General features: G+C 45.9%; 1 protein-coding gene across 7 annotated transcripts in view; it reads left to right on the top strand.

The window, feature by feature from the left end:
- The first annotated feature begins 306 nt into the window (after positions 1-306).
- The window catches only part of SCAF8 (SR-related CTD associated factor 8), a 315,849-nt gene continuing 301,339 nt past the window's right edge, over positions 307-14,816 (top strand). For all 7 annotated transcript variants that reach the window (XR_013276655.1, XR_013276654.1, XR_013276656.1 and 4 more), the window contains exon 1: positions 307-455. Coding sequence is in view for 1 of the 7 variants with exons in the window: in XM_077486235.1 (XP_077342361.1) it covers positions 426-455 (30 nt within the window). In the remaining 6 variants the exon portion in view is untranslated. The remainder of the gene's footprint in view (positions 456-14,816) is intronic.

Below are 14,816 nucleotides of genomic sequence, written 5' to 3' on the forward strand. Positions count from 1 at the left end.
GGATACCAGGTCTACCTGTGTCCTTATAAACTCCTCAATCCCTGCCCTTTGTCTTTCTGGCGGGCAGTGTACACCACGTGACTGTGCGGCCATGTGTGAGGGGAAGGCGGTGTACCTGCCGCAGTCAGTGCGGGCGTTCTATGACAGAGCAGTGAGCGGTATTGTGGAAGCTACAAGTCCCGGCCGGGGCCGCTCAGCTTGGTGGTGTTAGCCCGGGCTTGTAGTCCCCCCCTGCTCTCTATGGTCTGTCAGAGAACATCCCTCTTCCTATACTCCGTACTTCTCCGCAGCCCCTTATCACGAGGCCTGAGCTTCCGCTTCCTCCCCCTCCCTCCTGCTTCCTCTGCCTCCTCCCCTCTCCCCCCACAGGCGCCGTCGCCACCTCCTCCTCCAAACAACACGGCGCTTCTACATCACCCGACAACATGGAGGCCGTCAAAACCTTTAACAGCGAGGTTTGTATTCTCACATCCCTCACTTTCATGTCTTCTTCTCTGCCTGTGTGTGTGCATCGGAGGGCGGACCGCTGTCCTTGGTGTGCTTGGCTGAGGAGGGAGGCCTGGGCTCAGCGCTGCCCGAGCAGCCTCCTTCCCTTCTACGCATCATCCGGCCCGGCCATTCTTCTCTAGGACGGGGCCTTCCTTCACTGCAGCCCACTCACTACACTCCCAGGCTGCTACTGCAATGTAGGCCTGTGCTGGTCACACTCCACACAGCTCTGCTATGGGGGCGATCTGAGCACTGATTACAGCTCTGCTATGGGGGCGATCTGAGCACTGATTACAGCTCTGCTATGGGGGTGATCTGATTACAGCTCTGCTATGGGGGTGATCTGATTACAGCTCTGCTATGGGGGTGATCTGATTACAGCTCTGCTATGGGGGTGATCTGATTACAGCTCTGCTATGGGGGTGATCTGATTACAGCTCTGCTATGGGGGTGATCTGATTACAGCTCTGCTATGGGGGTGATCTGATTACAGCTCTGCTATGGGGGTGATCTGATTACAGCTCTGCTATGGGGGTGATCTGAGCACTGATTACAGCTCTGCTATGGGGGTGATCCAGGCACTGAGCACAGCTCTGCTATGGGGGTGACCTGAGCACAGCTCTGCTATGGGGGTGACCTGAGCACAGCTCTGCTATGGGGGTGACCTGAGCACAGCTCTGCTATGGGGGTGACCTGAGCACAGCTCTGCTGTGGGGGTGACCTGAACACTGATTACAGCTCTGCTGTGATCTAGGCACTGAGCAGTGCTCAGCTGTGGGGGTGATCCACAGCCCTGCTGTGGGAATGATCCGAGCACAGGTCTGCCGTGGGGCTGCTCTGGGCACAGCCCTGCTGTGGGCGTTCTCATCAGCCCTGCTGTGTGGGTGATCCGAGCAGAGCCCTGCTGTGTGGGTGATCCGAGCAGAGCCCTGCTGTGTGGGTGATCCGAGCACAGCCCTGCTGTGTGGGTGATCCGAGCACAGCCCTGCTGTGTGGGTGATCCGAGCACAGCCCTGCTGTGTGGGTGATCTAAGCACAGCTCTTTGAGAAAAGATCTCCTTCATGGAAGGCTGTGCTCCACCTAGTACATAATGCATATTTATGGATGGTTTTAGGACATAGGTGAAGCACCACAATTTACATTGTGGTCCATGCCTCAAATTTTTCTTGGAATGGTGATTTTGTTGTCCGCGCATGAACGGCTAGTCCACTTTCCCCCTGTTGCAGTTTGAGGTCTCACTGTTAAGTTCACACTATTGCAGGTAGGCGTTCCTGCAACTGCAGAAGAAATGCATTGCTGTTTAGCACACACAGGACCCCACACACAACTTGGAAAATGTGGTGCGATTTCCTGTGGGTGGAACCGAATGGTGCCAAAGCACCATGTGGTTTCTCAGTGGCCACAATTTAAAAAAAAAAAAGTGCCGGGGACTTTTTCCCTGCATTTCCTGTAGGTACCATGAATAGGCCACTATGTCTGCGCAAACACGACCACAGGGAAACGCATAGATGTAGGGTGAATAGGTACACATCTGTATGCTGTGGAAAAAGAAGGCACATCAATGCAACACATTTAAAAAAAAAAAAAAAAGTTAATTCAAGTGGGTTAATTGCACATGAACATATAGCACTGATGCCGTAGCTCCAGCATCAATTTTTCTCCTTGCTCTTGAACCTGTTGCTATTGAGCTTGTCACCTAATATCAACAAACAACCGAGAACTGTAATCTTACTCATTATTGCGCTCTTTAAAGCGGAGTTTCAGGCTTTTTATGTTTATTAAAAGTCAGCAGCTACAAAAAGTGTAGTTGCTGACTTTTATTAAACAGACACTTACCTGTTCCACAGTCCAGCGATGCGGCCGAACAGAGAGCTGCTCCTCTCCGCCGGTGCCTTCATTGCCACTCTGGGAACCTGGCCGTGACAGCTTTTGGCTTCATGGCTGGGCACGAACAGCGCATGCGTGAGTCATGCTGCGCTCCCGGAGTGGACAGGCGATCTCCTGGGACCTTTCATGCGTCCCAGGAGATCGCCTAGAGGGAGGGGCCGCCTAAGGTGAAAGTAGGAGTCGCCTTGGCGGTCCCTAAACAGAAGGAGGAAGTGGGACAGGAAGTCCCCCTCTTAACGAAGCCCCCCCCCCCCAAAATGACATGCTAAATTATATATTTTTTTTATTAGATTCCTTTACTTGCTCTGTGCAAGAGTTTTGTGCGGAGAGGCCTGATCCTCTGTCTCTGGGGGCCCTGACGGCAATTCTGGCTCCTCTTCATCAAGTGCCCCCCACGGAGAGCTGCATACCACGGGGGCACTAGTGTGGGCAAGCTCCCGAGTCCTGTTGCTGCGTCCATTGACATAGTCAGTAGGACCTGGCCCCTGTGTCACTGGATTTGATTGACAGCAGTGGGAGCCAATGGCTCCTGCTGCTATCAGTCTATCTAATGAAGACCCGAGATAGTGACTGGAGCTGCTCTGCTCGTCCTCTATGCTGGAATGATCAGGCTCAGGTAAGAAAAAGGGGGGTCTGGAGGGGCAGCTGCACATATTGTTTGCAACTCCTTTAAAGCGGTAGTAAACCTGCACATTTTTTTTTTTTAAACCTGCAAAGCAAAAGGCATAATGAGCTAGTATGCACCGCATACTAGCTCATTATGAAATACTTACCTTAGAACAAGGCCCCGACATCTGGCCCGATCCACACCGAGGGAGCTGACATGCTCCCTCGGCGTTTCTTCCGGGTATCGCGGCTCCGGCGCTGTGAGTGGCCGGAGCCGCGATATCGTCACTCCCGCGCATGCGCACGGGAGATTTCATTCCGGCCGGCCGGCCACTGTCGGATTTTCAGGCCGAGAATCCCCTTGTGCGCATACAGGTTTAGGAGATATTTTTTTTTACCTACAGGTAAGCCTTATTATAGGCTTTCCTGTAGGTAAACGTTAAAAAATCGAGTATACAACCACTTTAAAGCCTAACTCCAGCTTTTGTTTGACGCTGAACTCAATTTTTTGATACTTTACATGGTTGGCCCAAACAATGTCCCTCACTAACAAGCGAAGCTGCTGGGTGTGCTGTATAAATCGTATGTAGCTGAGGCTGCATACAGCATACTGCACCGTGTTCTGGGTTGGAGCCCAGACCTTCCCCTCATACCCGGAACACAATAGCATCTCTCTGAGCAGCACATAGCCATTCATAGAAAGCAATATATTCTAGCAATGAATACAAAGCTTCCTCTTATTGGGTGAGTTGGAGAGGCAGGCTGATGATGTCACAGCCTCTGCCAATCAGACTCTACTGTGTCTCGGGTATGAGACTGGAAGTCAGAGTAGTATGCTGTTTGCTACCTCAGCTGCATACAGTTTGTAGCACACACCTAACGGCCTCACATTAGTTAGTGAGGGACATCGTTGGAGCCAAGCTGGCCCACACAAACGATGTAAACGTGTAACAAAAGCTGCTGTTCATCTTTAAAGCAGAACAATGCTCGCCTCAACTCCAGTGATGTTTTATCCTGGAGCTCCCTGGCCAGCTGCTGATATCGAGTGTCTGGCTTCCGGGTCTCGATCGCCAGGTGAGGATTAGGTGACTCCTGTGCACACTGAATTTGAATAGAGCTGTATGTGCATGGCTCACTGTACAAGGGCGGAAGGGAAGGTAAGTAGCATTAATGCAGAAAAGACTGACATGTCTCTTTTGCATTAAAGCTACTTGCCTGCCTGTATGCCATATTTTAAATCCCAGCTACATCCCACTGCATGCTGCCCTTATCTGCACTGTATAAACTATATGTAGCATCAGCCATACACAGTTGTACATACACAGCTGTGTTTCAGCAGGGTCCTCTGCCTGCCTCTCCACCTCAGCCAATCAGATGAAGCCTTGTATTCATTCATAAAATACAAGGCTTCCGGAGAATTTTGTTCCAGGGATGTGAATTCTCCACTGCAACATATAGTTTCCAGTAACAATGAGTGCATGTGATGGCGAAGGAACTGGTCCAAACAAACTATTTAAAGCGCCCCACCCAATTTGGCACTTTTAGGGAGAAGGGGGGAACGGGCTCCTGTTTTTGGCAGGTCCTCTTCCGAGAGACCGGGCCACAGTGAAGTACATTAGCAGCCCTCCCTTCCCTCCTACTGTGCCAGAGTGCGCTCATGCACAGTAGGGACCTGGCCGTGAAGTGGAAAAGCTACACTGTTGCGTTCCCTTACCAGCAATGGTGTTGGCAGCGCCGCCGATATCGCTGGACTCCAGGACAGGTAAGTGTCCTAATGTAAAAAGTCAGCAGCTACAGTATGTGTAGCTCCTGACTTTTAATTTTAAAGGGGCTGGAAGAACTCTTTAAGGCTCATGCTCACATGAACCTTTGCAGGTGTTGAGTCTCTTTCTGTTTTTTTGACCAGCCTGTGAAAGTACTTCTATGTAAGCCTATATGTCCATGTACACATGTGTTTACAGATATATTAAAAGAGGAGTATTTACAAGCTAAATAGAAAAAAAAACCCACCAAGGGCATGTTCAGTAGAGGAGCCGAAGAGCAGAAAAAAAAAACGTGGAACATAAATGTTAGATGTGTCTAGTGTTTAAGTGTTAAAAGAGAAGTTTGGGGATTTTCTTTTTTAAATAATCATACATACCTTGGTGGATGCAGAATCTGTTTCCTGCCAGTTCGAGAACTGAGGAATCGAAGACCTCCGATCGCTCAGTTCTCAGAGCCCCATCAGCAGGGAGCTGGTTACTGTCAAACTCTGCTCCTTTCCCCTGCGCTCACTGGAGTGCTGGGCTGTGGAGGGGGCGTGAGCAGCTAAGCCAGGCAGCGGTCTGGGGTTGTGGTTGGATCCTGACCCTGTGGTCATGACCTTTCCCCAGCCTGGACCGGCTCTGTGACTTCAGCCAACAGCAGGCTTTAGCTTTAGGGTCACAGGAATGCAGAGCGAACTGTACTTCTGTGATTCACAGGAGAGGTACAGACAAATGATCATTGCTGCACTTCTCCTTTATTGCATTCCAATGTCCAGAATAAATTAATATTTTGCCCAACAGAATGTATTCACGCTAAAAGCCTCTACATTGATTGGCTATGCTCAAATTAAAATATGAGTTAAAACTGAACTCTGGAATTCTTAAACATAATCTACACTTGCAGCAGAACCCTATACAGCAAGTAGTAATAAACCCTTAGTGGCTTCTTAGTTTAATACATTGCGCACAATAAAAAAAAGTATTGCCCAGTAAACTATTTGTTAAAATTCTTACACCAGCACTTGCAGTATATGTCTTAATGTTATTGGGGCCTGTTCTCTCAGTGCTGCTTCCCTGAACTTAGTCTTTACAGGAAAGGCTTTAGAGAAAAGTAAGGTATTTTTTTTTTCAGTTTTATACTTGCCTAGGTGGATGCTTACCCCCACCGCCTCTGCACTGAGAACCGAGAGATCGAACATCACCGATGGCTCGGTTCCCTCAGCTCCCCGAGCAGAGCGATTCTGACTGTCACTCTGCAGCTCTCCGCTGTGCCCCCTCCACGCTCACTGAAGCGATGAGCTGTGGAGGGATGGGGAGCAGCTGTCTCAGGCTCTCAGCAGCTTGCTGAGAGCCTGAGACAGGTATCAGTCCAGGCACCTGGTGGATCCAGACTTTATTGTGATGACGCGTTGCCAGGACTATTTCCTGTGACGTCAGCAGAGAGTGGACTTCAGTTTTGCACTCCTATGATCCATAAGAGAAGCCCAGCCAAATGAGCTAAGGCGGGACTTCTCCTTTAACAGGTTCCAGGAGGCTGGGTGACCATTTACAAGACGCAGCGTGGTGGGCAGCCGGCTATGAAGCCACAAGCAGTCACAGCTGGATTCCCAAAGTAAACATGACGATGCTGGGGACCCGAAGAGCTGGCTTGTGTGAGGACCATGCTGTACCATGGACAGATAATTGTCTTATTAAATGTCGACAGCTACAGTGTTTGTAGCTGCTGACTTTTAATTTGTTTGTAGGGAGAATTACTACTTTCATTTTTTTGTTTCTTTAGGTGACACCCATAGTATCTACAGGAGCCTTTTAGAGCAAGAGTAAGGCTAGATTCACACTATAAGTTACGTGCAATAAATGCACTTGAGTTGACAAGCTATTTTTTTCTGCGTTGTGTTGATGTAACTTTCTCCTGCTTGCAATGGGGCTACAAAGAGGTCCTGTTACAAAAAAACAAAACCACACGCCATTAAATTACAGTTATATCTATCAAGGTTTCTCTTGTAGCCAGTCTTTACTCTCTTGCAGAACTAGAGGCATTGGAATTTTTAGCATCCAGTTCTTCCAAGTATTTTGGATACCAATGCCTTCTCACTGCTATGGTACCCCACCCCCTTGCCTCTGCATCATTGGCGTGTCCTCTTAGGGATGCATGGAAAGTGGCGGGGGAGTACAGAATGCAGCCTAAAGACATGGCATTCAACATAAGTAGAAGTGTATGTTGGGCACCCTCTGCTAGAATTATGTCCGATTCAGCAGCAATGCAATTTGAGCTGTGTATGGATAGCATTACATTAATTTTGGAACAGGAAGTGAAGGAAAGTCTCCTCAACGTGACACAGACGACACAAAAAATTAATGTATCTTTTTTTTTTAACTATATCCAAAAGAAAGGAGTATGTTTTGAATGATATTTTACTATATACTACACTGGTGAGGCTGCATTGATCTCTTGTATCATGTCTGCTAGCGGTGCACCGAATGGACATTTTGCTAATACTATTAGCAGTGTGTTTAAGTAAGAAACTGCAGATATGATACAAGAGATGGTCAGAGGCTGAGGACATGATACCAAGAGATGGTCAGAGGCTGAGGACATGATACCAAGAGATGGTCAGAGGCTGAGGACATGATACAAGAGATGGTCAGAGGCTGAGGACATGATACAAGAGATGGTCAGAGACTGAGGACATGATACAAGGGATGGTTAGAGCAGTGTTCCTCAACTCCAGTCCTCAAGGCGCCACAACAGGTCATGTTTTCATGCTCTCCATTATTTTGCACAGGTGATTTGACGAGTTTCACTGCCTTAGTAATTACCACAGCCATTTAATCTGAGGGAAATCCTGAAAACATTACCTGTTGGGGTGACTTGAGGACTGCAGTTGAGAAACACTGGGTTAGAGACCGAGGACATGATACAAGAGATGGTCAGAGACTGAGGACATGATACAAGAGATGGTCAGAGACTAAGGACATGATACAAGAGATGGTCAGAGACTGAGGACATGATACAAGAGATGGTCAGAGACTGAGGACATGATACAAGAGATGGTCAGAGACTGAGGACATGATACAAGAGATGGTCAGAGACTGAGGACATGATACAAGAGATGGTCAGAGACTGAGGACATGATACAAGAGATGGTCAGAGACTGAGGACATGATACAAGAGATGGTCAGAGACTGAGGACATGATACAAGAGATGGTCAGAGACTGAGGACATGATACAAGAGATGGTCAGAGACTGAGGACATGATACAAGAGATGGTCAGAGACTGAGGACATGATACCAGAGATGGTCAGAGACTGAGCACATGATACCAGAGATGGTCAGAGACTGAGCACATGATACAAGAGACGGTCAAAGACTGCAGACTGCATTTTTCTTGATCTTTCTTGCACTAAAGGTGCCAATAATGGCTAACCATTCATATTCATTTAAATTGATAATATTAATTAAAAAGTTGAATATAATTTATTTATAAAAATATAAATATTTTTTAAAAATTGTCAGTTTCGGTTTTTGCAAAGTGCATCCTGCATTTTTGGTTTTGGCACCAAAATTTCCCATTCGGTGCATTCCTAGTAATAATGAAAAAAAAGTGATAAAACTTTAGGTATTCTTAGGCCAGCTGTACACATGACATACATTGCAAGCATGAAGCATCTCTAATGATAATTGGGTTATTAGAAAAAGAGTGCCATGGTGTCATGAAAAGCATGTGGTGTTGGCTGAGGCAGCAAACACGCTTGACAATTTCTAATGCTGAAAGCACAACTAAACCCTGGCGTGGATCCTTCTTTACAGCCGCATTCTGTTAGGTTGTAGGCTGTACCCATAATGTTTCTCTTGCTTGTCTAAACGCTCACTGCAGTCTGGCTTCAGATCTCTGCTCAGCTCATAAGGGCTGTCCTCATCCATACAACCTCTATGGTTGGTTAGGTAGGAATGGCCAGTCAGGGCCTGCGGATGTATGCAGCTCAGGATTTCGGACTGCGTTTGCTTCATGTCTGTCACTCGAATATGAAGCCAGTGAGTACTGAAACATTAAAAAAAAAAAAAACTTTAGTATACTTTGTGAGCACGAAATGCCCAGCTTTACCTTGTAAAAGTAGCAGTGGCATCATCACTGTGATGCACATAGTCTGTGCAGAGATCAGGGCTGTGGCAGGCCAACCTACTACAGGCTGCCTGCAACAAAAACTATAGGGGGGGAGGAGACAAGACCAGTCACCCTGAACATGGTGACAAAGCAGCAGTGTCTTTATTACAGGAAGCTCCTACACCGAGACAACATTTCACACTGGATTACTGCACAGACCATGGAATAATATGCGTGTTTCTTGTATTTAGACAATATTTGCATATCTCGGAGTTCAGCTTTAAATTTCAAGGTTAGGATATGGAGAAGTCAAGTATGACAGATTGGAAAGTGATAAATATAAACCAACATTTTGAGTGGTGAGATGGTTGAAGTGAGGGCAGCTTGAAGCACAAGACAAATCTGTAGGCAGAAATAGTACAGTGTTTTTCAAGTGTCTAATATGGCATATGTTGCTATGTTTATCAGTATACTATTTAGTCTCCAGGCCCTGCACAGAGTTTATGGACACATATCAATCCTCTGCATGCATTTCCTACTGTTCAGCGTTGTAAAATAGATTTTTAATTTTGTATGTATTTAAAATTAGTGTAGTATATAACACATAATATTGTTCAACTGATTGTAGTTTGTCAATTGCACACATTCTTACGTTCTGCTAATCTGCAGAATAAATGTAACAAGTGACGTCAGTTCTGTGACGTCTACGGGCCATACACAAAGCAGTTTTCTAGGAGTTCCAACCAGTTTCTAGGTGTTTCTACTGCAAAATCAAAGGCTCAAGGCAAGCTACCACTAGCAATTTATACATTTTATATAGCAGCAAGTTGTCTTGATCAGTTTCACAATTTATATTTTTGGACACATGCTATCGTTTAAATGCTGTGCAAACATCAAGATAAGGTGTACCACATTATATTTATAGTATCTTGTGGGCAAAATATTTTTTTAAGTTATCTAAAAGTATATTTGGATCTTGCAGGGAAGCAAAATGGGATCCAAAAATCCACACAGAATCTGGAAGTCCTCATGCGCAACATACCTGCTGTAGTTTGTTGCCGTTGGCTGTTTGTGTACAGAGAGCAGGCCACAAATTCTGGTTTATAACCATCAAAGCCTAACTCTGGCCAGTAATAAAAAGAAAAACTTGGCGCCATCACGATCCTTACTGCAAGGATTAAGGTTCTAAAGCCTCAAGGTTTTTTACCTTAAGGCATTCTTTGAATTAAGGTAAAAAAACCTTCTCTGCTGCAGGATCTCCCCCCCCCCCCCCCAGCTTCCACTGTTTCTTACCTAAGCCTGATTTAGAGACATGCATGAGAGCAGCAGCTCTCACCTCTGTCTCCCTCCTCATTGGGCAGATTGATAGCAGCAGGAGCCGCTGGCTCCTGCTCCTGTCTGTCAACTCCAGTGATTGGGAGGGGGGGGGCGGTTCCAGCTGACTGTGACAGTGGATGCAGCATCGGCTCGGGAGCGAGTCTGCATGGGTACCCCCATGGGAATCTGTTTCCTATTGGGGCATCAGCAAGAGAGGCCACTCTGTATAATTTTTTTTTGTAAAAAAAAAAAAAAAAAAAAAAAAAAAAGCTATTGCAACAACTTTAAATGCTTGTTAGTTTTAGGGGGGAGAAGGCTACATTATTTATCTTACCCCCGCTCTTGTGCTATTCTCCTCTTCTTCTGGCACTCTTAGCTGTAATTGGTTCTTCAGAGTCATCACATATAGTGCAAGGCTATTAACCCTGCACTGTACGTGGGGGAGGCAGGATTGAAACTGTGGTTGGAAGCACCTTCGAGAATAGGCTTCATGGAACCGGTTGCATTGTTCATTGTCGCAGTGTTAATTTTGACGTCACATTTCAATTTCGTTTTATTCATAGTCTTTTGACTAAAAAGCCATTTTAGTTTTAGTCACCTGAATTCTTTTTCAGTCTCCAGTACATTTTAATTGACTAATATTTTATGGGTTTATTTAAATTGTAATGCATTATTTAAGCATTTCTCTAGAATTTCCAAATCCATTATATACTACTGGAGTAAACAAATCTAATAACATTTTATTATTAATGTTATTAAGGTTTGGACATGCACTACAGACACAGATTTAGCTGTTGTGATATATAATGTCTTTGTAAATAAAATGAAGTTTCATAAACAATATTGCTTTTTGACAAACAGAAGTGCAACTTTAAAATATAAAAAAAAAAAAAAACTGTAAATTCTATTAGCTGTAATGCCATTGCACATATTATCTGAATATATTACCAACATTAAAGTGGTTGTAAGACCACTTTGACCTACAGGTAAGCCTAGATTGAGTGCCCGTTCACACAGGGGCGACACGACTTTCAGCGCGACTCAGACGCGAGCTGCACACGACTTCAGCAGCGACTTGCAAAATGACTACTGTATAGAAGTCAATGCAAGCCGTCTGAAGTCGCCCCAAAAATTGTACAGGAACCTTTTTCTAAGTCGGAGCGACTTGAGTCGCTCCTATTAGAACGGTTCCATAGTATAGAACGGAGCGCGACTTGTCAGGTGACTAATTTGGCTGAAAAGTCGCGGTAGTGTGAACGAGCACTCTGGCTTACCTGTTGGTCCAAGAAATATCTCTTAAACCTACACAGTTTAGGAGATATTTGCAAAAAGACAGGCACCGCTGTCTATGGCGCATGTGCTGTCGACGGTGGCGTGCAGGCGCACTGAGCATACCGCTGCTAACGGCGATATGCCATTAGCAGCGGCTCGCATGCGCGGGAGTGACGTCATCACGGCTCCGGCCAATCACCGCGCCGGAGCCACAATACCCGGAAAGAAGATGGACGCTCCGTAGAGGAGGAGGGGGCGGCGGTGACTTCGCTGGCTCCTGTGTCAGGTAAGTGACATGAATTGGGCTACTATGCGATGCATAGTAGCCCATTATGCTTTACCTTTGCAGGGAAACAAAGAGGAAGTAAACCCATCAGGGTTTTTTTTCTCTTTAAATATTAACAAAAAAAAAGGAAATCTTTTTTTCTTCATTTTTTTATTTATTTTTTATTTTTTTATCTTTCAACAGCTTAGTAGATGCCTTCCACTTATTCTTATGTGGTAGTACAGTGTTAATTTTGATGTAAAATTTCAATTTAGTTTTAGTCAGTCTTTTGACTAAAAAGCTGTTTTAGTTGCATTTTAGTCATCTGAATTGCTTTAGTTTTAGTCATATTTTAGTTGACTAAATTCCTGCTAATTTCATCAATGAAAATATTTTTGTAGACAGAACTAAAGCTGGTTTTAACACAACCTTTCTCATTGTGAGAAATGCTTTATTTTAAATGTCATTGATAATCTCCCCTATCCTTTCACATAAAACAGGAAAATGTTCTTTTCCTTTTTTGTATCTGACAGCACTATGGAGCTCATGCCAGTATAACATTAGTGAAATGATCTGCTGAATGTCTTGCTCCATCGTCACCTCCTCCCATACTCTCCTCCAGGTCTTCTCCACTCCGCACCCCCTGCGGAGTTCCACTGTTTTTTGAGTTTATTAAAAGTCAGGAGCTAAAAAAACAGCCACTCAGGGTCCAGCAATGTGGCTGCACGAAGCCTCCGTTCTCCCCCCTCCTCTTCGTGGCGCTGACATTGTAAGTGTGGGCACCCGGCTGTGACAGTTTGCAGCTTTACAACCTGGCGCGCACTATGCATGCACGAGCCATGCTGTGCTCAGTCAATGGCCAGGCAATGTTCTGGGACCTGTGACATGTCCCAGAACATTGCTGGGAAGGAGGGGCCACCTAGGGGGAGAAGAGGAAGTGAGACAGGAAGTCTCACTCCAAACCAGGTACCCAGCCCCCCCCTCCAAAAAAAAAATGACATGTCAGGGGGCGAGGAGTACTTAAAGTGGAAGTTCCACTTTTGGGTGGAACTCCGCTTTAAGCCTATTACACACTGCAAGTTTTTTGTCTTTCGATCCAGCAGGCTGAACGCAAAAGGACTGATATATCAGGTTGGAGCAACAGTACTAATGATCTGATGTGCTATTGTGTTCTGACAGGGGGTCGCCCCCCGCCCGGTCAGCTCTCTCAGCCATAGGCTGAGAGCGGTGATCAGGAGCCAGTCAGCAAACCTTTTTTCGGTCATGTCGGAAGCCAGCTGAACGGCTGCTTCCGTCGAACCGGCCACATTACACACAGGCTGAATGTCGGCTAGTTCCTGTTGAACTGGTCGTGGCCAATGCTGCCCAACTTTTGGCCTGTGTGTACGGGGCTTTAGGCGCTTCGCAGACACCCGCTATTGTCCGCCTCCGCTACTGTCCGATTCTGCAGACGGAGGAAAATCCTATTTTTCTATCCGCCTGCAGAGCGGATCGGATGAACACGGACAGACAGTCCGTACTCATCCGATCCCCATAGAGGAGAGTGGAGAGCTGACAGGGCGGTCCCTGCACAGTGTGCGGAGACCGCCCTGTCCGCCGCCGGCTTAGCGGGGACAACTGAGCGATCCCCGCTGAGCGAGCCGATCATCACGGGGCTGATCATTACTGATCCGTCCCGTGTGAAAGGGGCCTTAGGCATCAAGCTAAAAACTGTACTTTACTTTCTTAACTCATCACTCATACTTGATGCCTTTTATATTGCTAGCCCCTTCCCTCCCCAGATTGTAAGCTCTCATGCACAGGGCTTTGATGTAGTTAATGTTATTGTAACTGTACTGTCTCCCTTTATGCTGTGAAGTGATACACAAACTGTTGGTGCTATAAAAATTGTATATAATAATTCTAATATTTACAACAGCCCAAGTCCGTATAGACCCGTGTGTAATGTCCATCCAGCTCATACAGTGAGGGGAAAAAAATATTTGATCCCCTGCTGATTTTTTTAGGTTTGCCCACTGACAAAGAAATTATCAGTCTTAAATTATAATGGTAGTTTTATTTTATTTTTTTGTGTGAGAGACAGAATAACCAAAAAATCCAGAAATAACGCATCTCAAAAAAAGTTATCAATTGATTTGCACTTTAATGAGTGAAATAAGTATTTGACTCTGTACTTGGTGGCAAAACGCTTGTTGGCAATCACAGAGGTTAGACGTTTCTTGTAGTTGGCCATCAGGTTTGCACACATCCCAGGAGGTATTTTGTCCCACTCCTTATTGCAGATCCTCCCCAAGTCATTAAGGTTTTGAGGCTGACGTTTTTGTAACTCAGACCTTCAGCCCTCTTCACAAATTTTCTTTGGGACTAGGGTCTAGAGCAGTGATGGCGAACCTTGGCACCCCAGATGTTTTGGAACTACATTTCCCATGATGCTCACCTACACTAGAGTGCATAAGCATCATGGGAAATGTAGTTCCAAAACATCTGGGGTGTCAAGGTTCGCCATCACTGGTCTAGAGACTGGCTAGGCCACTCCAGGATTTTAATGTGCTTCTTCTTCAGCCACTCTTTTGTTGCCTTGGCTGTGTGTTTTTGGTCATTGCCATGCTGGAATACCCATCCACGACCCATTTTTAATGCCCTGATTAAGGCAAGGAGGTTCTCACCCAAGATTTGATGCTACATGGCTCCGTCCATTGTCCCTTTTGATGCGGTGAAGTTGTCCTATCCCCTTAGCGGAAAACACCCCCAAACCGTAATGTTTTCATCTCTATGTTTGATGGTGCGGATGGTGTTCTTGGGGTTATAGGCAGCATTCCTCCTCCTCCAAACATGACGAGTTGAGTTGATACCAAAGAGCTTGATTTTTGTCTCATCTGATCACAACACTTTCATTCAGTTGTTCATTAGCAAACTTCAGACGGGTCTGTACATGCTTTCTTGAGCAGGGGGACCTTGTGGGCACTGCAGGATTTCAGTCCTTCATAGCGCATTGTGTTACCAATTGTTTTCTTGGTGACTATGACTGCAGCTGCCTTGAGATCATTGACAAGATTCTCCCGTGTAGTACTGGGCTGATTTCTCACCGTTCTCGTGATCATTAAAACTTCACAAGGTGAGATCTTGC

Source organism: Lithobates pipiens, unplaced genomic scaffold (assembly GCF_037356315.1).
Source record: "Lithobates pipiens isolate NorthernLeopardFrog02 unplaced genomic scaffold, aLitPip1_a1.2 Scaffold_18, whole genome shotgun sequence".
Classification (NCBI taxonomy): Eukaryota; Metazoa; Chordata; class Amphibia; order Anura; family Ranidae; genus Lithobates; species Lithobates pipiens.